Here is a 27,874-nt window from a genome sequence, read left to right as displayed (position 1 = left end):
TTTGCATTAACTCATATTGCTTGAATGACAAATTTGCAGTCTGTCATCCCTGTAATTAAGTTGGCAGCCGAAGACTGTTTTACATGAGCTCACTGGAACATGGCCATATGTTTCTCCACAGCACCACAAATCATATGCACTGTACTACGAAGATGTCTGTACCACCTCACACATGCACATGTTAACTAAACCTTTAATCTCCCTGGGACCAGTTTCTCAATGTCATAACAAAGTGATAAAATGCCTCCTCATGTTCCTTCTATCATGTTTAACCACGATGCCTGGATTGCCTTTACATCGCACGATGCTAGATCTCTGCTTTAGTCTGCAGACATCCTTACAAGAATCTCAATGTGAGTGTATGTGAGATGCAACACTAATTGATAATCCCCACCCCCCCTCCTTGTTTCTGACTTCAGTATCTCTCTGCTTGAGTCTAAACCAGTGGTGGAACGTAACAAAGTGATGTAGTAAAGTACTGTACTTAAAGGTGCAATATGCATCTGTTGGGGGTCCGTCACCTGCTTGTTTCTGCCTGGAATGTTTCACATTATGACTTTAAACAGTTCTACCTTACATTTATTCAATTACAGGTGGTTTTATAGCTCAAATATCAAAAATACCTAGAAAAACAGGCATTCTGACCGTGAGCGGGGTTGCCTCTCCACAGATCTGACCTGTAACGTGGTCTGGTTTGGTCTCCATGATGATAGAAAGGTTTAATGCCATACTGTGAAACATTCCAGACAAACCAATAACATCTCCATGGAGAAAAGCATTTGACGGACCCTCCACCAGAAAAGTTACACAATGCACCTTTTAAGTAAAAAATGTTGGTATCTGTACTTGTACTTTACTTAGGTAGATTTGAAAGTGGATACTTTTTGTTTTTACTTGACTACATTTGAGAGAAGTTATCTGTACTTCCTACTCCACTACATTTTTAACAGTAAAAGTATTTTTTTGTGTTATCAGAGACCTGCTGAAAAGGCTGAGAGTTTATCTTGTAACACGCTGATAGTTTGAGTAAACAAACATTTACAAATAAATACTGCTGGAAAACAAACGATCAACTTGTTTTTATTGAAAACAAGTGAAAATTCAGCACTAACTTTATCAAAACCACTACATTCTAAGCCTTGGAAGACCTCAAAATCTGCACAAAATACTTTTACTTTTTACTCTTTAAGTACATATTAAGTACTTTAATACTTTTACTTAAAGGTGTACTGTGTAACTTTTCTGGTGGAAGGTCTGTCAAATGCTTTTCAGCGTGGACTTGTTATTGCTTTGTCTGAAATGTTTCACAGTATGGCATTAAACCTGTCAATCTTCATGGAGACCAAACCAGATCAAAATAAAAGGTCAGACCTATGGAGAGGCGACCCCGCTCACAGTCAGATGCCTGTTTTTCTAGGTTTTTTTTTTGCTAGAAATCACATGTAATTGAATAAATGTAAGGTAGAGCTGTTTAATGTCATACTGTGGAACATTCCAGGCAGAGCAATGACATATCCATAGAAATAAGCAGGTGACAGACCCCCAACCAAAAAATTTACATACACCTTTAAGTTGATTTTTTTTCATGTGATAGTTTACTTTTACTTGAGATTTTTTCTTGCTCCGGTATCTGTACTTTTACTTAAATAACAAAATGAAGTACTTCTTCCACCTCTAATCTTAAGTAGCAATCCAACACAAACACTCAACCCCATCCCCACTGCATTGTCCCATTAGCTCAAATGGACAATCCGATGTTTAGTTTGGTACTCCACATAACCCGTGTGGAATGCGCTCTCATGGTCGGAAATGGCGAGCGCAGACGCGTGAGGGGCATTCTTGACATTTGGCGGCGTGAGTGACAGGCGTTGGAAGCATGTGGAGAATTTCGTGGCATTTCTTGAATAGTCCAACAAAAGCCAAGCTCTCTAATCTCGCCTTGGCCCTGGGAGCTCCGCAAATGAAGAAAAAGAGATGTATGGGCATATGGTTTGTGATGAACATGCATGAGTTAGGTTGAAGTTAACTTCAAATATTATGAGTAATGAAATATACTTGGGATTATGGTTACACTTTATAATAAATAAACTTTGATTAGTCTTAATTACCACAAATTGCTATTAATAATGTCTTTAAAGATCCTATATTACGCAAATTTGACTCTTGTGAATTTAAAGGGACAGTCTGGAATTTTGGAGATAGGACGTCATTTCCTAGTGAGCCAGAGTGTTGGAGACGTGTGGAGACACTTTTTTAAAAAAATTCCATCCAGTCCTTGTATTTGCAGAGGTCACTGGTGCTAGGCTAGTGCATGTCAATGGCCATAGTTAGCCTGCCACTAAAAAAAAGTCTCCACTCCACAAAGCACCAGAATCAAATCTATTATTATACCAGACTATTGATGTTGTGTTGTGATAGAGTAATTTTAGAAGAAAAACAACCTTGCATTTGAAGGATTTATGTCTGAACAGCGGCAGTGAGTTGTACTTCCTGATAGAAAGCTCGGCAGCGGCGGACGGATATCACCTAGCACCTATCTTACCGGCAAAGTAAAATTCCGCTGCTGCTAAAAAAATAGTCCCTCAACATGCGACGATTCATGCGATGCAAGGTTAGTTTTATTTCAAACATTATTCTGTCAACACAGACATTTGCATCGACAGTTGACACTGCACAGCTAGCACACTGACATGTGCTAGCCTAGCACCAGTGACCTCTGCAAATACAAGGACTGGATGGAATATTTAAAAAAGTGTCTCCACACGTCTCCAACACTCTGGCTCACTAGGAAATGAGGCCCTATGTCCAAAATTCCACACTGTCCCTTTAGGCCATGTTAAAATGCTGCCCTCATCAATAACATACCTGGAGTTGTGTTTTATTTCATTCACACATGTTTGAGTAACCATTTATTATTAGTCTGTCTACATCTCCAAAACTCAAAATGTTCTGATTCACATTGTGATGTCATGAAGGGATAGTTTTCAAGTTAACAGCTCTTTTTACCTTTTGTTCAGTAGAGATTGGTAATTCCAGATCTGAAACAATCCAAATGATTCTAGTGAAGGTGTATGGAGTTTAAAAACACAGCAGAGCACTTCCTGTTTCACCAGTCTGTTTGAGAGAAGACCTCTGTACATATGCAGGATTTGTGTGTTAAGCATGAAACGTGTGAATGAAACAAAACCCAACTCCAGGTTTGTTTGTGATGAGGAAATAACATTATAACAGTTCAGAACATAGTGGAATATGAACCTTTTTAAATCTGTAATCAGTAACTTTTCTGTTGGAGGGTCCAATACCTGCTTTATCAAGGTATTATTAAGTGACAACACCAGGCCAAATTACAAGTCAGATCTGTGAAAAAGTAAGCCCAATCACAGTAAGAATGCATGCTTTTTAATCAAGAAAAACTCTTGAAATTGAATAAAAGCAAGATTAAGTATTTTTAATGCCATATTGCAGAATATTCCCAGCAAAGCAATAACATTTCCATGGACACATGAAGCACACTCCAGAAAAGTTACATACTGTACTTATAAATAAATTATCCAAAGCTACTACATGTGCTACTTCTGCCAGTGTTGTAAGTTCAAGTTCAGACCTTCTCTCACTTCAACACTCTCTTTTTGTTAACCTAAAAAAGACAGAAAGCAAACAAACATCATCACTGACTCTACTTAGCTTGAGAATTAATTGAGTATCTAACATTAGACTACCCATACGGACTCTTTCCTCCCCCTTACATAACAACTGCCCCAGCTCACCCCCAAATGCGCCCCGAGAGATTGGACCCAGGAGCTATCATCCTGGTATTAAAGTGGGCAGGTTGGGTCCAGTCACAGGGGACAGTGGTAATGGTAGGTCAAAGCAGGGCCACAGAGATAGTACAGTGCGGAGCAGAGCGGGACGGGGGATCACTGTATTAAACCCATAGGGAAATTCAACACGCACTTAACCCATCCATCACTGAGCGCCTCTGGGGGAGCATAAGGAGGAAGAGTCAGGAAGCAGCCCGGGGCCATGAGTACCCACATGCTAACAATACAAACACTGAATTTGTGAATTATATATTGTCCCGAAGGGAGAGCTGCAAATGTATTTGTTAAAGACATGAGAATCTAAAATGCATTCTGTTGTGGTCTCCTGTGTTTTCTACATTTTCAGTACATAAATCTGGCATTAGGGCTGCACACCATAAGAAAATATAGTATTTTTTTTTAAGTATGTTTAATATAAATTGCAATATCTCAGTATACTAGTTTTGTTATGACATTAAAACTTCTAACTTGATTTCGATACAAAGGAATAGACTCGATACTCAAAACAGATTCTGATATCACGGTAATAATGATAAAAAAATACACAATAGAATGCCTAATTCAGTATTTAAAATCTAGTTCTTCTGACAACCTTACAACATACAGTAAATATATAAGTTCAGGTCTAAATAAAATTTGAATGTAAATGACTTAATTTTTTAGCTGTGAATTAATTAATTGAACTGCTGTGTTGTGTCAGTCCAACACTGCCAGCTCAGCCCTTGTTATTGTAGTGCCCTGAAAATTTAAAGGCAATATTTCTGTTATAAAATTCATAAGACTATATTCATATTTAATTTAAATAGCTAAAAAACTTTTTCATTTGATATAAATACATACTTCATTGATAATATTTTTTATTTTGTAATTTCATTGGACATATGTAATAATAGGGCTTTTACTGTTACTTTAAGAATGTGAGACTTAAAGGCTTATGGGAAGAGCACACTGATTTGTTATTGTTGTAAAGAGGCAGAAAAACTAAAAAGGCTTGTTAAAAAATGAACCGAAATCTGAAATTAGAAGTTGCCCAAAGTTAAAATGAACGTGAGTCGTGCATTTTGGGGGTGCAACGTTATCTTAGCTTATGTCATCAGAGGTATAATACTCCCTACAGTTAAAGCATACCCAGGCTTGAATGGACAATACCACAATGTGTTGAATGTGCAAATCTTCAAACTCTAGTTTGTGCACATTTAATTTTCAAAGTTAGAGGTAGAATCTGGAATGTTTTAAATAAAATTTTGCCAAACTCTGCATTGGCTTCAAAAGTGGTCCAAAGAAGGAACAGTGATCAACATCTATGGAGCAAAAAGTCCCAACAAATTGTACTCTATCTCAAAGCTGATAAAAGTTAATGGTGATTTGACTAAACATTCCATTTAGTCGCTTATGGGGCAGCTACAAGGAAAACAGACATGATAGTACAACTGGTGGATATCTGTCAAATTCTGCTTGACAAACAACTCAAATCTGTCTACAAAATTCAATATGCACCCAGTGCAATATACAAGTCCACTCACTATCATTTAATGGAACCACCTTATCATTATTATCAATAGCATCACTGAAATACACTTAGCCCCAAAACTTGCTGTGTGGGAGCGTGCATGTTTTAGATAAGGCTGAAGCAGAGTAGCACTAGTTTATCAAATGGGATCCCTCTGAGGCCTTCTCTTCAGTGCTGTGTTGCTTATGTTTTGACAGCCATCTTGGCCTGTCTGCTGGGTGTGTACTGTGTGTGTACTGTGCGTGTATTTTGTGTGTAGTGTATATTTTGTGTGAAGTGCCTGAGCGCGGTGCTGTAACAGAGCGGGGTTAAGCACTGGCCTGCCTGTCCAACTCATCTGACCTCTTCTTCACCGCTGGGATCACTTACCCTGCTCCAGGCTTCACACTACCACACACAGAGTATATATATATATATATTTTTTACTTTTCTGTCTCTTGATGTTTTTGAATGTCTATAGTGAGTGTGCTGTGGCTGGTTGTTTGGTAAAGTGCTACTGCTACACTGATCAAGTTTAACATTGTGACCACAGCTACAGTGTCTTTATATATATTTCGGAAATACCATTCTAAAACTATCCAGGAAAAGATCTCACTTGTCCTATATATGTCATTTCTTCAGTATCATTACTTCATATGAGTATCTAGTTTCAGTACTACATGTTGTATCAATTAGTCAGTGGGTGTATATTTTTAAAAACCTGTCTTCTGATCAAAAAGCCAGTTCCCCATTTTTCCTTCCCACAACAGCTTTTGTTTGATGCTAACCACGTGTACCAAGAATGATTCACGAAAATTTGACTTTTAAAAAAGAATCAGTTTGAAGTCTCTTAAATCAGCGTCCTGGCTAATTTTCTGTAGTTCTAAAACATTAACAATGGACAGCACAGTGGAATAATAGTTTTAGTCTTAAGGGCCTATGTTGGAGTCATGGACCACACTATGTAGGCTTTCATTGAGTCTGCTGCATGTGCCCTCTGTAGTGTTGTTAATACTGATACAAAAGAAAGACTTCAGACAATAGAATGTCATTTTCAACCAGTGTTGGGAAGTAACTAAATACATGGATTGAGAATACTTATTTTGAATAAACCTTTTTCACAATAGCCAGAAGTGCCGTGATGTGGGGTAAACGTAACTCCTGGTTAATGCTCTCCTCACACATTTTCCACCAGCTTCATAAATCTGCCCCATCACCAAATTTTCAACCAACAAGGTCCACAAAGAACATATTCAAAATGTATCCACAACTATCAAGGTAAGAAAGACGAAAACTTAAAAGGCAAACAACGACTAGCATTAGTGAACTACTCCTGAGCAAAACTAACTTTATGGTCATGAATAAAATATAAGTAATAAGTAATTCATAATAAGTAACTGATTCTAGAATTAAAATTAAAAATGTATTTCATGATGTAGATATTGGTATAGACAGATTTGTGCAGTTTGAATGCTACAGGTGTTCACAGAGTACATGTATAGCATTTAAGCCGCAGAAATCTCTCTGTCTATGCCAATATCTACATTATGAAATAGATTTTTAATTTTATTCTAGAATCAGTTACTTATTAATGCATTACTTATTACTTATGTTTTATTCATGATCACAATGTTAGTTTTGCTCAGGAGTAGTTCACTAATGGTAGTCGTTGTTCGCCTTTACCTGTTTGTCTTTCTTGCCTTGATAGTTGTAGATAATTTCTTCATGCAGAATATGTCCTTTGTGGACCTTTTTGGATGGAGATTTGGTGATGGGGCAGATTTATGAAGCTGGTGGAGAATACCCCAAACATTTCCACAGATATTTTGGCACAGAAAAGCATTAACACGGAGTTACATTTACCCTACACCGCGGCACTTCCGGCTGTTGTAAAAAGGTCTAGAGGAATGCATGGCGGTACTTGATCACACAATTTAGACTTCAAATTGCACAGAATTAGTGAGAAAAATATAAAATACAGCTCCTGTGGTGTGTTTATGTGTGATTTTCCCTTTTCTGATCTCAGTGATCTCAGATTCTCAGTGATAAATACATGCAGAACAAATGAAATCAAATAAATGTAAATGTGTTTCTAATCCTATGTTGCGTCTTTATAATTTAAATGCAACTCAGAATACAGTACTCTGATTGGACCACGTGTCAGAATGCATCACAAAATACATTTTAATGCAGGTATTTAGTATTCTGTAACTAAATACATTTTCCTCACAGAATAATCGTAGCTTCTTTCATCTTGACATATTAGTCATGATCAAAACCACTCCATTCAGGAAAGGTCCAATATGGTTTTACTTATTGGATTTTTTGTATCAATACTTGTTCAAACTGGTTATCTAGGATTTATACTACTTTTATTATTTGTTAGTATCTGGAGTATCTGGAGTGATTTAAATATTTTTTTTTCTGAGAATCCTGGTCTTTGTGATTTTCAATGGCTTTAACTCAAGTTCTAAACAACATTTCCCTGACATTGTAGTGCAGATGCCTGAAGTCCTCTTGACATGTTCCTCCAAGGACAAAGGGTGGTCCTCCAACTACCAGTCACCATACAAAAAATAAAAATAAAAATACAGTCCTTGTAGCTTCCTCAACCTTAGTATTCACATCACAATAAAAGCACGCTCGGTGTTAATGACGGGATAGAGAGAGAAGAGAGGAGAGAGAAGACAGAGAAGGGCTAATGAAGACAGGATGAGACAGGGCAAAGTGGAGGAGACAGACGGATTTGTGCTGAGGTACACAAACATGGAGGGAGACGAGGCGCTGACAGTTGCAGAGGCACAGATAAAAGTGTTTGACAGAAAGAGGAAAATGGGTTCTTTTTGGCTTGTGTCTGGGACCCATTGTGAGAGTAACAAAGACACCCCCGCACACATAAAACCATGCTAGTGCTTAGGGACCAGTCTCTGCCACTGTTCAGCACACTCTTAACCTGCGCACAGCTGTCATGGCGGTGGTGAGGTGCTCATTTCTGCACTGTTTTCCAACTCTAAAATGTGACTGGTTTTAGAATTCTGTTGGCAGCTGTAGTCATTGATGGGTAATAATTTTGGAAGTGCGTTATACAGCAGTATGAGGTGTAATTTGTGGTGGGAGAAGTACTCGATTTTGTTACGCAAATAAAAGTTTAGATACAGGAGCAAAAAATACTCAAGTAAAAGTAAAGGTATCACATGAAAAAATCTACTTTCTGCTATCTATTATTTAAAAAATTACTTAAAGAGTAAAACGTAAAACATATTTCACAAGCCAGAATTGAGCTGTCGCATGTGGTCCTCTTATAATATGATGCTTTATGTTTTCTTTAAAGCTACTATCTGTAAATTGATTTTGATTTACCAGTAGATGCAGATGTGAAACCTGTCCTCCCTCCCCTCACCTGGCTTTTGCTCTGGCTCACCTGTGGACTCTGCTCTTCTTCTGTCAGACCAAAGCTCGCACACATCAGACGGAATTAATGTAGATAGCATCTAGTGGTGGCGGGGCGCTCATTCTAATTACAGATGGTAGCTTTAAAGCAGCCATATGTAAAAGTTTGACTTTAAAAGCCATAAACCTGACCTAACCGTGTCCCCAGATATTGAGTAGACATGTTCATGAAACCTGTAGCTTTTACTGGTAATAATTTTAATGTTGATTTATTCTTTGTAACAAAAATATTGGTTATGATTTGGGCTGTATTGCGGCGTATGTAGCTCAAAGCTTATCCCACACGCCGCGGCAGGCTAAGACACAGGGTAAAACACTGTGGACGCGTAACTCGGAACAAACAAGGCATACGCGTTTGAGCACTTACTTTAAAGCTGCTGCCATCCGTAGCCACACACTGATTCCTTCTATGTGCAAATCTTTCCTGTTAAAATACAGTCAACAGAAAGTTGCTCCTCATGCTCACCCCACCGCCATGATCCAAGGCCTTACACTTAGCAGGTGAGCGCGCTCACATAAAGGCCACACCACACCCACCGTGCCACCCCCAGCCACCGCAGTGTAGTGCACAGAGTTAAAGCGCGTGCACATTAGTCATGTGAGGAAACCAATAGAAAACCCACGAATGGCTCCTACAGGCTGGGTATCATTAAGTAGTTGCAGATACGACACATACCTCGATACACAGGCCTTGATACAGTGAGATTTTGATTCGATATGATGTATTTCAAATCGATTCGATACGGTTCAATAAAAAATCATGGCTAAATGATGGCTGTGATACTAAAAGTCTTTGGCAAACCACTTCTTGTGCAAAGTGATTATGAAACACACTGATTTTAATCCTCAAAACTGTGAAAATGTCAAATGAGTTTCCTTTCTCTAAACAAGCAGCAAAACTGTAGCACTGTAACAAAATTATTTAGTAAAATATATCAAAAAATACTCTTGGTGATATATATCAATACAGCCGCCCACGATATTGATACTGTATCATCACATGAAACGATACGATATATTGACATTTCAATACTTTTGCACACCTCTAGATATGATGGCCAGGTTGTTTATGTTATAATTTGGTGGTTTGGTTTTCCAGACTATTATCTATCAGAAAGCAGCATGAGCATCATTTGTGTTGCCAGTTTCAGTGAAATCCAGTTGATTTAAACCTAAAACTACTCTCTCTGATCTGAATGGTCACTACCTAAACCACATCACCTGCAGACAACCACTAGTTTGTGCTAGTGCAGCCTCTGCAGCTCTGTGAGGCATGAGCAGTTCAGATACTGAGAATGAGAAAAACTTTTCTATCTGCAGAGTAATTTGTGTTTTTCTGATTCTAGTGCAATGAATTAGATGCAAACTGATAGAACTTTTCCAATTTAGTATAACTGAGAACAAGAGATGGGACGTGACACAATTTCCACTAGACAAGATAAAAATTGTTTGATTCAGTTCCCAATTTCGTATTTACTCCATATTATTCACTATTTTTGTTGTCAACCTGGCACTGCTTTTTGGAACTAATTAAAGACATAACTCGCCAGGACTGTTTTCTCCAATCCAAATGTAAACACTGGGGAAAAAAGATAATTTTTCTCTTAAGTTCACAATCTTTTTTTCATAATTTTGTCTGGCGAGATCTTGTCCCATCCCCACTGAAAAACACAGGCAGGTGTGTAGCAGCAGCAATGAGAGACACGTTATTTTAAGTGTGGACCAGGAGGGTAAATGGGGTGGAAAGACCCAGTGAAGAAGACTGCGTTACATATACCACCAGGAGAGGGATCAGAGAACGTGATTAGGCCAATGGGGAGAGCTAGAGCGCATGATAAAAGTCAAAGAAGAGACGAAGGTGAGGAAGAGGAGGAGGAGAGAGAGCTTCTGCAAGGAGGAATACATGAATAGTAAAAGAAGGAACCTATGGGAGAAAGCGTCTAAGTTCTAATTTAGAAAGTTATAGAGACTTCATCACAAAAAGATCAAGAGGCAAAAAGAAAAAAAATCTTACAGGAATAATTTAGTTTGGTAAAATAAGTTTTCATGAGTTGCTGGTGGGGAAATAAGAGTAGAGGGAGGAAAGTCATAAAACCGCATAAATGTAAATGGGTTGTAAAGATGGAGAGATAGACTGTGTCACAAATACATTTTTAAAGGTTAGGAGAAAATTAAGTCATATCTGAAGGAGCGGTGCGAGAATGTTCAAATCATTTAATAGTGTCACTTGTAGACTTCACAGTGCCAAGAGTATCCAACACTTAAGACGAAGAGGAAGTAGTAAAGTAAGAGTACTGTTACACACTTGTATTAAAGCAGATCTATTATGCAAAGTCGACTTTTCAGAGCATATATTTATAAAGTTGTATTTGGAAAGATTCGTGCACGTTTGAGCAATCTCTAATCACTTATTTTCCAAACACCATTCTGCCGACTCCCATTTTCACCTCCACTGGTATACGCCCACTGCTCTGTACTCTCCAATTTTATTTTCTTAATCGGTGATAAAAGTAGTAGTAGTAATGGTCTGGCAGACTCACATACTTATTTTAGTAGAAAAAAAAATCTGTTATTCGCTCGCGTGATGTGCAGATAGGAGTTGCCGAGTCTTTGTTGTGACTTCCATTGGGCACTGCGGTTTTCTAAAGCGGAAATCAGTAGACGTGTCTCTTTTATTAAGTTGTTTTAGATAAATATTGTGATTTAAAATGTGCAGACTACAACATAATGACTAGGGATGGGAGATGAAATTGCCACAAGATTGCACATGTGATGAAAATGATCTGGTGAGAGCTGGACAAAAAAGAGTTAAGAGGTAAGTTACATCTCTTCCAAAAAGTAGATCTACTTCTGCACCAAAAAATATTTAGTTAAAAAATGGGAGAGCAGAACTGCACATGGGATTGCACAAATATTTTATTATATATAATCTATGTATTATCTATAAATTATTTTAAAATTTTGTCTTGTCTCGTTCTCGTGGACCTAATCTTGTGTCTTGTGTCTTTTGTGGAATTGTGCCTCGTCCACCCCAATAAGGATCCACAGATTATAGCTATAGCAGCCTCAAGCATAATATGTATTCTTTAAAAGTTTAGTGAATGTACTTGTAAATGCAACAGAGGAATACCAGCCGCATAAGCAAAATCACAGTTTTAATGGATGCAATTGACAAATTTAAAAATTCTGGATACAATGTCTAAATATGTAGTTTAGATCTGTTGTCAGTTCTCCTGTACACAGAGGCGGAGTCAGCAATTTGGGGGCCCTAGGCGAACTTGACTTTGGGCCCTCATTATAATGCACTCTTTTTTTGTTTTTTTTTTAAATACTTATTGTCTGTTTTTCAACATTGTTCTTGAGACGCGCACATTTCTATTTGAATTAGGGTGCATTGGAAATTTAGTTAGATTAGCCTACTAGAAATCCAGAGCTGTAGGTGAAATAGTTTTATTTTTTAAACTAGTACAATTACATTTTTGTTTGCATCCATTACACATGATTATGATTATGCTTTGATTATGTTCAAATCAGGGTCAAGCTGACTAATCCATTCTAATGTGAAAGGGGGAACGCATTGACAGTTAAAATAGATTTGACAAGCACATATTACTTCCATGGTGTTTTCTTGTTTAAATGTAAACTACTCTCATTTAATGTCATACTGAAAGAAAATCTAATTGCTTTGAGGCCTCGGCCATTAGTGGCACTGAGGGTAATTGGTTGGGGGCCCCTAGAGATTCGGGGGCCCTAAGCAGCTGCCTACAGTTGCCTAATGGTAGCGCCGCCTCTGCCTGGACACATTTAAAACATAAACTTTGAACTTTGAACATCACTACAACATAAAGGCCAAATAAACATGCTTAGCCACAATGAAGTAAACAACTAGAGACATTTTCAGTAACCATCGAAAGCAGCGTCTCTTTTGATAGACAGTCATCAAACCTGTCGTCATGGCAACTGCCTCTCAATAACAGTGGTCAGGAGAGGAAAATCAATACAGACGGGCGCGGAGCATTTGACACGCCGCATGTGAAGATTCATTGCAGTGACATTGCTTTACTGGGGTGGAGATCAGATATTATTCTTATATTTTATCGTCCTGTCCTTTCTATAATTACCTTATCTATACAGAATGTGCCCTACACTTCTGTCTGTCCTTCATCCGGCAGACTTTGTCCATTTGGCAGGCTGTTGGTCCACTATCTCCCGCTCTAAAGCTGACAGGGCCAAAAACTGAAATGATGGCGTATTTGAACTTATCTAAGCTCTGTAATACCTACATTTTGCTCCTTAAAGTTTTTAAATCCTCATTCAAACTTTTATTTTTAACATTTGTCCGTTGAAAATCACTAGAATTCACCTATAGCATTGGTTGTACTGTAATGCAAAAGAGAATATAATAATTAGAGTATAATAATGGTCCTGATCAAAACACCATATTGCTGTATACACATTGAAGGACGGGTCAGAGGATAAATAATCTTAATCTGATTTAGCGTTAATATTCTTTATTATATATTGGTGTCTTTTAAGGAGCCCAAATATGACATTTTCTGATCAGATCTGTGAATGAAACACCAACTCCAACTATGTTTTTGATGAGGAAACATTATAATTTTGTTTCAGTCACAGATATTTAACACACTAATTCTTTGCTCAAACAGAAAGCACTTTTTTTTTCCAATTTATGATGTCATGTGGTAATACAGGAAGTGCTCCACTGAGTTTTTAAACTTTATACAACTTCACTGTAATTACTTGGATGATTTCAGCCCTTTAATTGCCAATTTCTACTGAACTAAAAATAAAAGGTAGCCAAAGATGTTAATTTTGTCTTCTTATTTTAACTTATTTTAACTTCTTGAGTTCTTGGGAAATAACCACATTATGGATTGGGACGGGGCTCGGGTCACTGGATCAGAAAACAACAAGTTCAAATGTTGGATTAGGGAGGCCACTGAAATCAGGAAAGAAGGCAAGGACAGCATTAACGTGATGACGGAGCGTTCCTCCTTTCACACACCTGGGACACCCTCCTTCAGAGAACACTGGTCAACAGGAGGTGTGGTCACTCTGAGCGACCTGCCAGGTCCATCAGGTTGACCACGCCTACACGAAGTAACAACAGCTGATATACGACACGTCACCACCAACACTGGAGACAGTTCTGAAGATGGCTTGCAACTAGCAGCCTAAACATGTCAACAAGGTAAATACACTTTACTATATTGTCTTTTAAAACGAACCCAAGAAGTTAAAATAAAAGGGAGCCGTAACGTTGAAAACTACCACGACATGACATCAGAAGGTGGAACTGGGCACTATGAGCTTTGGAGATGTAGACAGGCTAATAATAAAGGGTTATTCAAGCATGTCTGAATGAAACAAAACATAACTCTTGGTATGTTTTTGAGGAGGTAACAACATTATAACATGGCTTAAAGCTCACAATTATCTTTTGTCCATAATATAAGACCTTTAAAATGTACAAAGAGCTTCATTATCCATTCACTCCATACTGTGTAGCGGTAACCTTTGGCCCCTCTGACCAACACCACACCATCACAAGATTTATGTATACAACTTTTTCTTTGAGCAAAATAAGTAGTTTTCAGCAGTGATTTTTAACAGAAACCACATCTACATTTACAATGCCTAGAGGGGTTGACTTGGACATCTTGAGTAGGTAGAGGACCTAGTATAAGACCATGAGCATTAACCTTTGAATGTCATGGGACTTGGAGGAGCTAGAGGAAGTGTCTGGGGGGGAGGGAAGTCTGGTGGTCAGTGCTTTGACTATCAGACTATTGCTGTTTCCGTTGTTATTAACCTCACATCCGTATCTCAAATTCATATTTAATTGTTCTGTTCTGCTCTTGCTTTCTGTCGTATTTTTAACTGTACTTAGAGATCATGTGACTCTTGCCTTTCCCCTCCCTGTGTCCTGTCTGAAGAGGAAGAGACACTGGACCCTGAGGTGGGGTGGTGGGGTTTGTAAGTTCCTGGTGATGACAGATGTGTGGGGATTCTCTGTATGAGGCAGATCCTGTCATTGTCCTCTGTGGGATTATATGAACTCCTGAGTCACATACACACTCACGATGTACCTGGGAAAATCCTAGTATGTCTTCTTTAAAGGACCCGTATCGCACTATTTCTGATCTATGTTATAATGCTGTTTCCACAAATATCACACATCACACATGTTTAACACACAGATCCTGTATTTTTAGACTCTCAAACAGAAAGCACTCTGTTCCACCTTGTGATGTCATGTGTTAATACAGGAAAAGGTAACCTGTGTTTTTTATACTCCATACACCTTCACTATAGGAATGTAACATTAACCAAAATATCGTGATATCGTATCATCAAAGATCTCACAATAATACTGTGGACCATCACAATATATCGAATTACAAAATTATGGTGCAGCAATGGCTAAATAAAGACAGAGGGAACTACACAGACCATGATCCTTTGCTCCAGTTCAGTGTAGACTACATGAAGAAATAACACTTCTAAGCACTTTTAAGTCTTAGTTCTTTGGATTAAAGGTTGTATAGAGGATTTTCCAAGGAACGAGAAATCCAGCGACTGTTTGTCCTTTTTCAAATGTTGCGCATGCGTGAAACCACCCCCCCTCCCCTACAGCTCCTACGTAGAACGTAGAAACGCCTCCTCCCGCCTCCTCCTTACGGCCAGAAACAGGTTTGTTGGTACAGCCGGTGCTGCACATGACTTGTAAACAACTAACTACAGTGTTGGTTAGGCAAGGTGGAGAAGTGAGGAGCGGGGGGAGGGGGGGCGTGGATATTTCGTGCACGGAGAAGAGGTGAGGAGCAGGGAGAAGAACGGAGCGGGGAGCAAGGAGAGGAGGAGGAGAGGGGAGAGGAGAGGGGAGCGGTGAGGGAGATTCCGTGAGGAGCAGGGAGAAGAGCGGAACGGGCAGAGAAGGTTGCGCGGAGATTCCGTGCGAATGAACTAGCTACTACTACAACACGCAGCAGCAAGCGGACTCTTTCTTTGCGTTGAAAATTAAGTTTTCAGACATAGGATATCGCATTCGTGTCCTGAAAAACGTTTGTCTAGCTCTTGGAAATAAAGTACGTTTTCATAATAAGCAGAAGTGACCTGTCCAGGAGTAATTTGGCGACCAATGCATCAGTCTTTAGACCCTGCGTCTGCTTCAGTCGCGCCATCGCTGGAATGAATCTACAAGAATCACCTTAGTTTGGCTTCGCTGCTTTTCCCCTTGTCTTCTTCTTTCAGCAATCTCAAAAACAGACTTTCTTTTGCGGCTAACTGCTCCTGGATTCTTGTCGCCATTGCAACAAACTTTGTGCTAACTGCGAGGAAGATATAGGTCAAAAAAAAGCCGCTAAGAACTGTTGCGTTGGTGGAGTAAACAGCGTCTGTGCATCTGTGGACTGCGTGACAGGCGTACGTAAACCACGTAATGGCAGCGCGCAGGCAAGTCAGTTACGCTAGAAATGTAGGGAGATTGATTGACAGCCTGTCAGCTAACAGATAACGAGGCAGTGTCGTTATCTATTGGCAAATGTTTAGCCCCACCACGTCCAGAGTTGATGAATTTTTATTCTCTTTTTTTTGGTCATCATAATTACAAGGCTACTGCACCTCTATAATGCTATCATTGACAATTTGAAACAAAAAAAATCCTCCATACAACCTTTAAGTCTTGGCATTTTAAGACAAAAAAGTAGCATATTGACAGTTTTGTTCGCCTCCACAAAATATCACAGTAAATATCGTACTGTGAGATGTATATCGTGAAAACATTGCACTGAGAAATTTCAGAGATTTATTGTTGCATCCCTAATCGCGAGCCTCCCCACCATATCGTGAGCTTTCCCACGATATCGAAATAAATATCATACTGTGAGACTTGGATATCATTACACCCCTACTTCACTAGGATCATTTGGATAATTTCAGACCTGAAATTGCTCCACCAAACAAAAGGTAAAAAGTAGGTGTTAACTTAAAAACTACTGCTTCATGACATCACAAGGTGGAACAGAGCATTTTGAGTTTTGGAGATGTAGACAGACTAATTATACAGGATTACTCAAACATGTGTAAATGAAACAAAACACAACTCCAGGTATGTCTGTCTTAATGCTCACAATAACCCTTTTTCTGTAATATAAGACCTTTAAAGATGCACTGCGTAACATTTCTAGTGGAGGGTCTGCCACCTGCTTGTCTCCATATGTCTAGAATGTTCCTCACTATAGATTAAACCTATTTATCACAAGTGAGACAAGCAGGTTACAGCACTACGTTACATTACAGCTCAGATCTGTGGAGAGCCGCCCCTATTCACAGAAAGAATTATTGTATGTTTGAGCAAAAGAAACACCCGTAATGAATACATACTATGGATATGTTTAATATCATACCATGGAACATTCCAGGCAAAGCAATAACATCTCCATGGAAACTAGTACGTAACACACCCTTCACTAGAAAAGTTGCGCTTTTAACATGTACCTTTTAACATGAAGGAGGAGTGAAAGGAGAACATATAAATAAACAGTTACAAAGCAGTCCTTACATGGGAAACATTATTAGTCATGTGAGTTTTTGGGGAATTCCATTACATCACCAGCTGTGTGATTCTATTGAAACAGTAAATGTAATGGGTTCCACAGCAACGGGCCTGTGACACAAACACTTAAAACAGATATTTTTTACTTTTCTCTTCACTCAGATCCCAACACATCTCAACTCAGTCTATCAACACGTATGCAAATCTAGTCACCGTGATTACAGTTCCAAAAGATGTCTTATCAGTATATAGCAGTATGTAGTTGAGATATTTAATTACTTATTTTACTATTTTATTTTTACTTGTATATATACATTTATATAATTATTAGGGATGTAACAATAACCAAAATATCATGACATAGTATTGCAAAAAGTCTCACAGTAATATCATGGGATGTCACAATATATCGAATTACAAGATTTTTTGCTTAAATGTATTGTTTTATAGTAGCAAAAGCTAATAAACATAGAGAACTACAAATACCATGATTCATTTCAGTGCAGACAACATGAAGAAATATGTTTTTATTTGAATTCTTGGGATTATGACAGTAATGATTTGCACCAAATCTTGTCATCTTGTCAATATCATACCGTGAGATGCATATCGTGAAAATATTGTACCGAGAGATTTGGATACTGTTACATCCCTAATAATTATGCCTTATTTGACACCACTGTCTTGCCATTTGTGATTTATTTAGACTTTATTATTACCATTTATATTTTTTCTCTTTGTTATAATATAATGTGATCTGTGAGCTACTGCTTCTAAGTAATTTCCCTTGTGGTTCAATAAAGTTTATATAAGTCTAAGTCTATATATTCTGAGTTTTCATAACTAAAATACATTTTTCACTAGTGCTGGTTATCTTCAAATTCTTTGGTACCTGCGTTTTACATCTGAACAATACTTTACTGTGGAAATAATGATCTAGAACCATAAAACACAATAAATATTTTCAACAAAAAGCAGTTTTGACTGTTTGTGTTGACATTGCTTAGAAACCTTCAACAACTACCTTATTATAGAACTCTATAAAGCTGTGATTTTATATTTTATTACTTATCTCTCTATTTTATTTTGACTTGTACATATACATTTATATAATTATATCTTTTTTGACACCTGTCTCTTGCGTTTGTGAGCTACTGTGTCCAAATAATTTCCCTTGTGGATCAATAAAGTTTGTCTAAGTCTAAGTCTATTATATTTTCAGCGCTACTGATGTGGAAAGTGCCTGTTTGAAAAATGCCATACAAACCAAAATGCAGTTCTACTCTCAAAAATAGCATAGAGCGTAAAATGTGCCCTATTTGATGGAAAGCTCTTTGAGCCAGTCTTTGGATATTTCATGACAAAGTACAATGTTATTAATCTGGAAAACTGTCTCTTGTCCCCCATCGCAGAGTATGATTTCATATAGACTACATTATAATCTGAAAACCACCAACAGTTCCCAAATATCTCCAGCTGACTATCTCCAATATTACAATTCCTATTCTGTCAAAAACGTCACAAATTCGAACACGCCAAGTTCCATCCCAGAACTGCGGTGATGATTGGTCCCTCACCAACGCCACAAAAGTGACCAAGGTTTCCTCTCATCTTTGGCCCGTGTGAAAAGAGACAGAAAATGATCAGGAGCTGGAGGTCGTGGAGGCTGCTATAGATGGACTAAGTGATTCGTCCTTGTCCAGGTGACTTTGCCTTCACTGTAATCTGCAGTGAACCCGTCCCGTCCCTCACACTGTTTGCATTCTGTTTGCTCACACTGTCCACACGCTGAAATAGGTTTGAATTAAAAGACCTGAAACAGATGACAGCAGAATGGAAGATAAATATTGAAGACGAAGAGAGGGGAGATTGAAGGAGAAATGTAAAGATGCACGGACAAACGAAAGACTGATAAAGACGCACGCTAACAAAGCAGAGATTTGCACTAGGCTTTTTCGTACAGAGGGCAATTTTGAATGTTTATGGTCTTTCTATCCTCTTCTACATATATTCTCCATTCACATCATTTTTATGCAAATTGAGTAGCTTTGAGCCTAATTCTCGCATTTACAAGTAATAACAGTAACATGAACTCCTATCGCTTTAAAACAGCAATACAATCACCACTGAGGCTGCCCTTGCCATTAGCTGTAATTTACACAGTGGACACATCCTATCATAGAGAAAAAGCCCTTTTGGGTTTATTGCAAAGTGGTTTTTCGATGCAGGACCTGGCAACCCAAAGTAAAAACCTTTTATTTTTGGAGATGTTTATGAAATATTTACGACAACAATCCTATGTACGCTCTTTAATCACTCTATTGCAATAAAGCTCCAAAACACAAAGATTCACGGTGATGTTTGTCTGGAAAAGGTGAAAAAGTTGATGGTTTTGCCATTGTAGGTTTGGATATATTCAAACTGTGAATATATATATCATCTATTAAAGGCACACTATGAACTTTTCTGGTGGCTGTTAACTTGAAAACTACCGCATCGATTGACATCACAAGATGGAACAGTGCATTTTTGAGCTTTGGAGATGTAGACAGACAGAATAATAAAGGCTTACTATGAGAATGTAACCTTGTGTAGATGGTTCAATGTCAAACTGTGTTTAAATCATACACTTTCAAAAATGAACAACTTACATGTAAAAAGTACAAAAAAAAAAAACAAGCAAAGAATGCACAAAGAAACACAGGTTAAAGAGTAAAAATCGTTTAATTTCATAATACTTTCTGACGTTGTGCAATACCTTTACACGTCTTTTACTGACAGGTTTTAGCACATTTCTGAGTGCGTGTGGAAAACCTGCCAATAATGGAAAAAATGCAGCTCTAATTTTTGTCAATACCACCCACCTCTGTTCACTGACAGTAGTAAGAATTATACTGACTGTCCCATTGGGGTAGTCATCAATACTACAATGTTCCAGTTGAAATCTGCTCTTGTGTTCCTCCTTGTGGGGCCGGAGCCTATCAGAGCTGACATTAGCCATGAGCAGAGTCTGTGTAATGGCCAGTTAATCGCGGACTTGACATTTACAGACACACAGCCTTTAAACACCACCATCTATTCTTCACGGCATCCCAGTCACCAGTTCAGCCTCTGTGGATCTCTGAGGAAGCACTGTCATTGTCCATGGTTTCAATTTGGATTTCCTTTAATATATTACAATAAGCGTGTCCATTAGCAGATGTGAGGATACATTACATTTTACGACAAATCTTTTTTGTCTTTGGGGCCAGAAGGTTACAACAATGCATTAACACTAATCAAGCACTGAGACTACAGAGAGAATGTAATTGTAATTCCAAGATAACTATAAAAAGTGGTTCAGAGGTGACGTCCATGGGAGCCATTTTAAGAGCCAGTATATTAAAGGGCCTGTCCATAATTCTGTCTGTGTGTTTGAGCACTTGTATCGTTTAAACTAAGTCAAAATAAGTCTGCTCTGTGCCGTCTGCATTTGATTATAAAGTGCTTCCTTGTCCAATAATCAGGAAGTGTGAGTTAGCATGCTAGTTGTTCTTAGCTTTACTGTCACAGCAGAACTCCGCACTGATATCTGAGGGTTGTGAAAAATGCTTAGGTAAGTGAGGAATAACTTTGGATCACTGCAAACCATGTCAAATGAACTAGTTTAGTTTTTCATGTTTTTAAGACTGGGAAAGGTACTGTGCCTTTAATAGCAGTAGCATACTCTGATAAATGCTGAAAACTAGCCTCTACTAAAGACAAAATGAAACATTGCTATATTATTTGGACTAGCTGTCCCTGAATGTCCCTCATGAAACCAACTGATAGGTTACTTGATTCACAGATTAATTTTATAATATTGTTTAATTTTCGTATGATGCACACTGCAAAAACCAAACAGCACATCTTTATAAGAAAGGGTAAAATGGGATAAGAAGTATGTATATGTTTCATGAATTCTTTCCAAAAACACACAGACTTTGAGCAGGTCCAAAATAAGTGAGAGGTGGTTTCATTTTTCAGTTCGCAAAATGTACAGTTTATGTCCATTGCCCTTCTAAGATGATTCTTTAGCGGATAACAGCGATGTAGACGTTTGTATCAGATTTCCCTTTGCTTGTTGGTGATGAGATATTTGTGAGGTAATGTCCAAACATTTTCCTATGGAATATTCTCAATAGAATTGGGCTGCTAACAGTGCACGAGTAGGGCTCCGTTTGGGAGGTGCACTTGTGGCGATAGTCGCTCTTTTTCCAAGGCGACTCATTATGAGGCAAGTTTAACTGAAAATGAAGCCAAGTAAGTTCCTTTTGAAAAGTTTTTCAAAGTTTGGTGAGCAGCGTCTTAACTCACGCCTGCTCAAGCCTCCATCTTTGGGTGCTGACCCTGTCCTGCCGCTTCCCCAGTTTAGGCTCCTGGCATCACTAATGACATCACTCTGCTGCAGGCAATGAAATAGCAGCAGGAGTAACCCTGTCGTCATATCACTGAATACATCTCAGAACGTCTAATGAAAAAAATGTGAACTAAAACATGTTAAATTAATAGTATTGAGTTTGGAAAAATATCAGAATAAATTCATATTGTTGTTTATTAATATAAAAGAGCAAATCTTGGTAGGGACTATTTTGTCTTTAAGGCAGTCCATCAGAAATGTGTTGATATGTACCTTTATGCGTGCCCTGGTTGAGATTCAAGTGGAAGGCAAAATATGAACGGTTAGTAAAAATGACCACTAAAGTGCAGAAGTATTACTTTATACCCTGTTTGGAAGATTACACTGCATGTTTTCTTATTTTGTTTAGATTTCGAGTGGCTCTTTGTAGAAAATTGATTCTTGTGAAACCTTGTTAGAATGTTGTCACCTCATCAAAAACATACCTGAGTTGTGTTTTCTTTCATTCAGTCATAATTTGCACCAACAAATCTCAAAATGCTCTCTTCCACGTTGTGATGTGATGTTTGTGATGAGGAAACAGCATTATAACACACACATTACCGTAATATGGGTCTTTTATATCGTCTTTGAAGACATGCTTGATTTTCTAATTTTGCCAGTCTTCAAAACAATATTGGCTCACAATTTCAGATATCTCTTCTAGTTTCTGGATTTTTGTGGTAATAAACACATTATCATTTTGAAAATCATTTAAAAAACATTTGGAATATGTGGGCGTGTTTTAACGGGAACGTTAACCCTGTTTTGCGAAAGCACTTCTGGTAAGACATGGATTGTGTTGGTGGTTGTGTCTCTACCTGCTTGTGGGAGTGCATATTTCTATACTTCCATAAGACTACAGGCCTAAAACTACCTCCCTCTCTCCTCTCCTCTTCTCTCTTTTCTTCTCTTTGCCTCTCTCCTCTTCTCTTCCCTCTCTTCTCCTCTTTCCTTTCCTATCTCCTCTTCTCTCTCCTCTCCTCTCATCTCCCTCTTCTTCTCTCTCCTCTCCTTTCTCCTATCCTCTCCTCTCTTCTCTTTTCTTCTCTTCTGTCTTCTCCTCTCTCTTCTCCTCTCCTCTCCTCTTCTCTCTCCCCCTCTCCTCTTCTCTCTCCTTTCCATTCTCTTCTCTCCTCTCTTCTTCTCTCTCCTCTCCTCTCCTCACTCCTCTTCTCTCCTTTCTGCTCTGCTCTGTTTTCTCTCCACCATCCTCTCCTTTCCTCTCTCCTCTCCTCTTCTCTCTCCTCTCTGCTCTCCTCCCTTTTCTCTCCACTCTCCTTTCCTCTCTCTTCATCTCTCCTCGCTCCTCTCTCTCTCTCCTCTCCTCTCCTCTTTCCTGTCTTCTCCTCTCCTTCTCTCCTCTCTTCTCCTAACTCTTCTCTCCTTTCTAATCTCATCACTTCGCTCTCCTCTCTTCTCCTAACTCTTCTCTCCTTTCTAAACTTCTCTCTTCTCTCCCTTCTCCTCTTCTCTTCTTTAATCTCATCTTCTCTCCTCGCTTCTCTTTCTCTTGTCCTCTAACTTTTTACTACACACTGACACACTTCAGTGAGAGCAGACTGGGGCAGAACACTGAACAAACATGGGAGAGAGGGAAGGAGGGAGAGAGAGAGAGGGAGAGAGGGAGGGAGAGAGAGCCCGGGGGTGAATTCTTGGAATAAGTTTGGGCCTACTGTCAGAGGATTGGCACAAAAGCTCACATACAAAGGACACGTAGGAGAAACAACAGCTAGACGAACAAGTGAACTCAAACTAAGTCCATCCCAGCCCCGGGTCAGCAGAGATCATGAAACACAGCCCGTCAGCACCAGTCAATCAAACACTGAACTCACAGCTCACGTTGCACTATAAGCCTGGTAAAAATGCACTCAGACTTTACTAGGTCAAGATCCGAGAAGCCACAAAAGCCCTTTTCCTGCTCTTGTTGTGAAGATCATAATAGAATAAGAGAAGCGACTTGGAATACTGGAATACTGACCTACATTCTTCTACCTGTCCTAGTGTCAAGATAATAACATGTGAAGTTGGATTTTAGATATAATTTAGATAAATTCTTACTGTAAAAATGTGCAGTGTGTTCAGAAATGAAAAAGTTTTTTGGTCAATATCAAAATTGTTATTAAATTGTCAAAAATATCGTGAATATTGTTTGGAAGATACACAAAATCGAGCTCTTTCTTTAACCACCACTGAAAGACACTAGATATTTTTTCTTAAAGTGATAATATGGAACTTTCTGGGGGTGGAAAGTTATAGTGTGGAATATTATAGTCAAAGGAACAACATGGAAACAAGCAGGACACTAAACACCACTATAATGGGAAAAAAAGAAGAGAAAAACATGCTTTTATTTTAGTCTATTTTTGGTTTAAAAAAGTTACATAATGTAGTTTTGAAAGCTTTTTTGTCTGCTACATTTATTGTTTCTTAGATTTGTGTATGTGTGGATATTTTAAATTGAAATATTTAAGAAAGAAAGACACATGTCAGCTGATATTTGGTTTAAAAGTATCATGGCGAGTTCAGCATTTTTGTTTAAAGAGCCAAAGATGAGTTTGTGGGAAAGGGGAGAACTTTAGTTTTCTGAGTAATAGTGTCGTAATTGTAACTGTGAGTAAAGACAACTCAAATATGCAAAAATTCCTGTAAACACAACTTCAGGAGTGTAAATGAGAAGGGAAAACAAGCCCATTTTGTATCACTGATGTCTCTTGCCAGTCCCTATAGCCCAAGTTTCTCCATTCAATAAACAAATATGCAATACAACTCCAAAACAACACAACAGTTACACAGTCCCTCTGCCACTAAACTTGTGTTGTTAAATTACTTCGGGATGTAATAATATCCAAATCTCTCTGTATGATATTTATTACCATGTTTTGTGAACGTTTGCCAAATTGTGAATATACTACTTTTCCCCTACTTTTAAAATGCCTTGCCAAGTCTTTGGTTGTGTCATAATCCAAATAATTAAGATTTTAAAATGCTTAATAACAAACAAGCAAAGGATCATGGTCTATGTAGTTCACTCTGTTTTTTAGCTGTTGCTGCACCATATCAATGAATTTAAAGATCTTATATTACACAAATGTGACTCTTATGATGTTGTTTCCTCTTTAAAAACAGACCTGGAGTTGTATTCTGTTTCATTCACATATGATTGGTTAATCTTTTGAATTAAGTAAATGTCATGAAGCTGAAGTTTGAAGACTTTTCAAGTTAACAGCTATTTTTTCTTCAGTAGACAAGACATTTCCGGGCTGAAATTATCCAAATGACTCTAGTGAAGTTGTATGGAGTTTAAAAACATGGTGGAGTACTTCATGTACGACATTGCAATCATTCAGTTTGAGAGAAGAACTGATGCTCAATATGCAGGACAACAACATGTGTGAATGAAACAAAACACAACTCTAGGTCTGTTTGTGATGAAGAAACAATAATTAAATAAAAGTTAAAGTTAAAAATAAATAAGCAATGCTATGTTAAAGGTGCACTATGTCACTTTTTGTTTGGAGGTCCGTCATCTCCTTGTTTCTATGGATATATCTTTGCTCTGCCTGGAATGTCCCACAGTATGACATTAATGAATGGAATTAATGAACATTTAGGAAGTTGCAAGTGGTTTTATAGTTCAAAAATACCTACAAAAACAAACATCCTGACTATAAGCAAGGTTCCCTTTCCACAGATCTGACCTGTAACTTGGTCTGGTTTGGTCTCCATGATGATACCATACCACCATACTATGAAACATTCCAGACAAAGCAATAACATCTACATAGAGAAAAGTATTTGACGGATCCTCCACCAGAAAAGTTACACAATGCCCCTTTAAGTGTATATCAGCAAACAAGACATGAGCAATGTACCTGTCAGCGAAGAAATATCCGTGTGTTGATCTGTGGTGTCTGGTCACCGTGATGACAGATTCATCAGAGCATTGTTTCATAGACAGTTCGGAGTTGGAAGGCACAGAGCCAGAAGCAGCAGTACTTTCAACATTTAGAATGAGTCTGCCAGATGGCAAGTGGAGACAGCTCAGGGATATGTGCAACTATTACAACTATCACTCTGTCTCTTTGTAGTAAGAAAAATCTGATTTAAAATGGGAGCAGGCATTATTTTATATTAAATCAAGTTAAGTTAAAGCAGTGAACACTGGAGACTGTCTGACCTCAAGATTCAACTCACTTTTACAACATTTTCCAGATAGTGACACTTTAAAGGGTCAATATTACACTATTCTCTGATCTATGTTATAATGTTGTTTCCCCATCAAAAAACATACCTGGAATTTTGTTTTGTTTCATTAACATATATACTTATGCTCCACTGTGTTTAAACTCCATATGCCTTCACTAGAATCATTTCAGATGATTTCAGGAACTGCCAATTATTATTATGCCAATTATTACAAAACAAAAGGTAAAAAAAAAAAAAAGCTGATAACTTCAGACATCACAAGGTGGAACAGAGCACTGGAGATGTAGACAGACTAATAATGCAGAGAAAAAAATACAACTATGGGCATGTTTTTGATTAGGTAACAACATTCTAACATGACTTGAAGCTCACAAGACTTAATTTTGTGTAATATAGGCCCTGTAAGTTTCTAAAAAAAAAATACATATTGTTTTGTTTATACAGATTTTTCACAGTTACTAGGAGGTCACTACATATCCAGGTTTTCCTTTAGTTGATGAGGAGATAGACTCTAATGTGTCTATACGTCTGCCAAAACTAAACCGGCAGCAGAGGGGTAATTATAGGGCCATGACTCCAGCCCGAGGGCCCATACAAAGTAAGCATGGCCTCAGTGTATGCAGTTCAAAATACCAAGTAGTACCTTGTGTCAATTATATTCTCATTACAGGGATATTATGTATTGGCATTGTAAAGATGAGAAATGAGTGCTGTCATATAAAGCAAAGCAGAATGCATCCTACTAAAATGTGTCAAAAAAAAAGCATGCTCAGGGCATTGTTACAAAATGATACTGTCTGCTTCTTACTCAAGCTGCTTACACTTTTGTTCTCATGCCTGATTCCCCTCCAGACTTAAGATAATTCTCAAAACAAGACTCCAACTTCGTATGTGTTTAAAGTGTACCGCTGTTATGATCACTGAATGGACTTTCTCTTAATCAAAGTTAACAAGGCCATGTTGGTATAAAGCGCACAAGTTCCTTTTCATGTGCTTCAAAGTTGTTCAAAGTGGCTAAACAAAAACCCAGCGCTAATAAACAGTCAGATGTCCTCCATAATAATAAAGTGGACTTACCGTCTCTCCTCACGTTGCCTCTCATCACTCTGGCGTTGGACACCTGAGCCCTCGCCACTTCACTGGAAGAGCCCAACAACAAAAGCATCCACAGGTGGAGGAGCGCGGGTCCACTCATGACAACGGCACAACTTTAGTCCTCTCGAGGAGCGCCTTCACCACGTAATATCCGCGGATAAGTTCACTTTATTATACGAGATGTTGTGCCCAAATACGCACCGTGCCCGTTTGAAGTTATCCAGGGTAACGCTCCGTCAGATTAAGCGCAGGTGGGGAGTATTATAGCCCCGTTCATGGTCAGATATAAGATTACCGGCGCCCCGCGTCTTATCACTGCGCTCTCAATAAATTCTCTCCGGTCACTGGGAAATATCGCGCATATTTGTTCCACTTTATGTCAGACGTGTCTCGCACATAAACGCCTGTTACAAAGTCTTCGTCTCAAACTTTCTCCCAAATAAGTGACGCGCGCTCTCGCTGCTCTCGTGCGTGTGGACAAGATGCTGCGCGCGGGGAGAGGCGGACAGTTACGAGGAAATGCGCCAGAGCCCAGAGAGGAAACATTTGGGAGGAAAGCCCTGTTAGCGCGCGCAGAGACACGGGAGGTGTTATTGCACCAGGAGCCCGCGCGCGCGGAGGAAGAGGGCTTTTAGTGCGCTCTGCTGGGACACATTACGGAGAGGAAACAGCTGACACACGGCTCTGAAAGCACGTCTGCGGAGGAAGTTCACGCGTTCACGTTGAGCTAATAAAGAGTCTTGTAATTGATGACCAAATACGGGGCTGTGAAGTGGCCTGAATAATTTAACTCAGAAATAAACCAGCGAGTACTT

The 27,874-nt window shown here is 38.6% G+C and overlaps 1 protein-coding gene across 1 annotated transcript in view; it reads right to left on the bottom strand.

Annotated features, from left to right (window-relative positions):
• pdgfd (platelet derived growth factor d) overlaps positions 1-27,655 on the bottom strand; it is a 106,782-nt gene extending 79,127 nt beyond the window's left edge. Inside the window, exon 1 of the mRNA XM_055147742.1 lies at positions 27,042-27,655. Coding sequence (XP_055003717.1) covers positions 27,042-27,159 — 118 coding nt within the window. The 5' untranslated portion in view covers positions 27,160-27,655. The remainder of the gene's footprint in view (positions 1-27,041) is intronic.
• Positions 27,656-27,874: the final 219 nt, after the last annotated feature.

Source organism: Boleophthalmus pectinirostris, unplaced genomic scaffold, assembly GCF_026225935.1.
Source record: "Boleophthalmus pectinirostris isolate CB_2022bp ecotype Guang Dong unplaced genomic scaffold, ASM2622593v1 HiC_scaffold_9, whole genome shotgun sequence".
Classification (NCBI taxonomy): domain Eukaryota; kingdom Metazoa; phylum Chordata; class Actinopteri; order Gobiiformes; family Gobiidae; genus Boleophthalmus; species Boleophthalmus pectinirostris.
The sequence above is the reverse complement of the archived record's forward strand: the minus strand, read 5'-3'. Positions and strand labels throughout refer to the sequence as shown.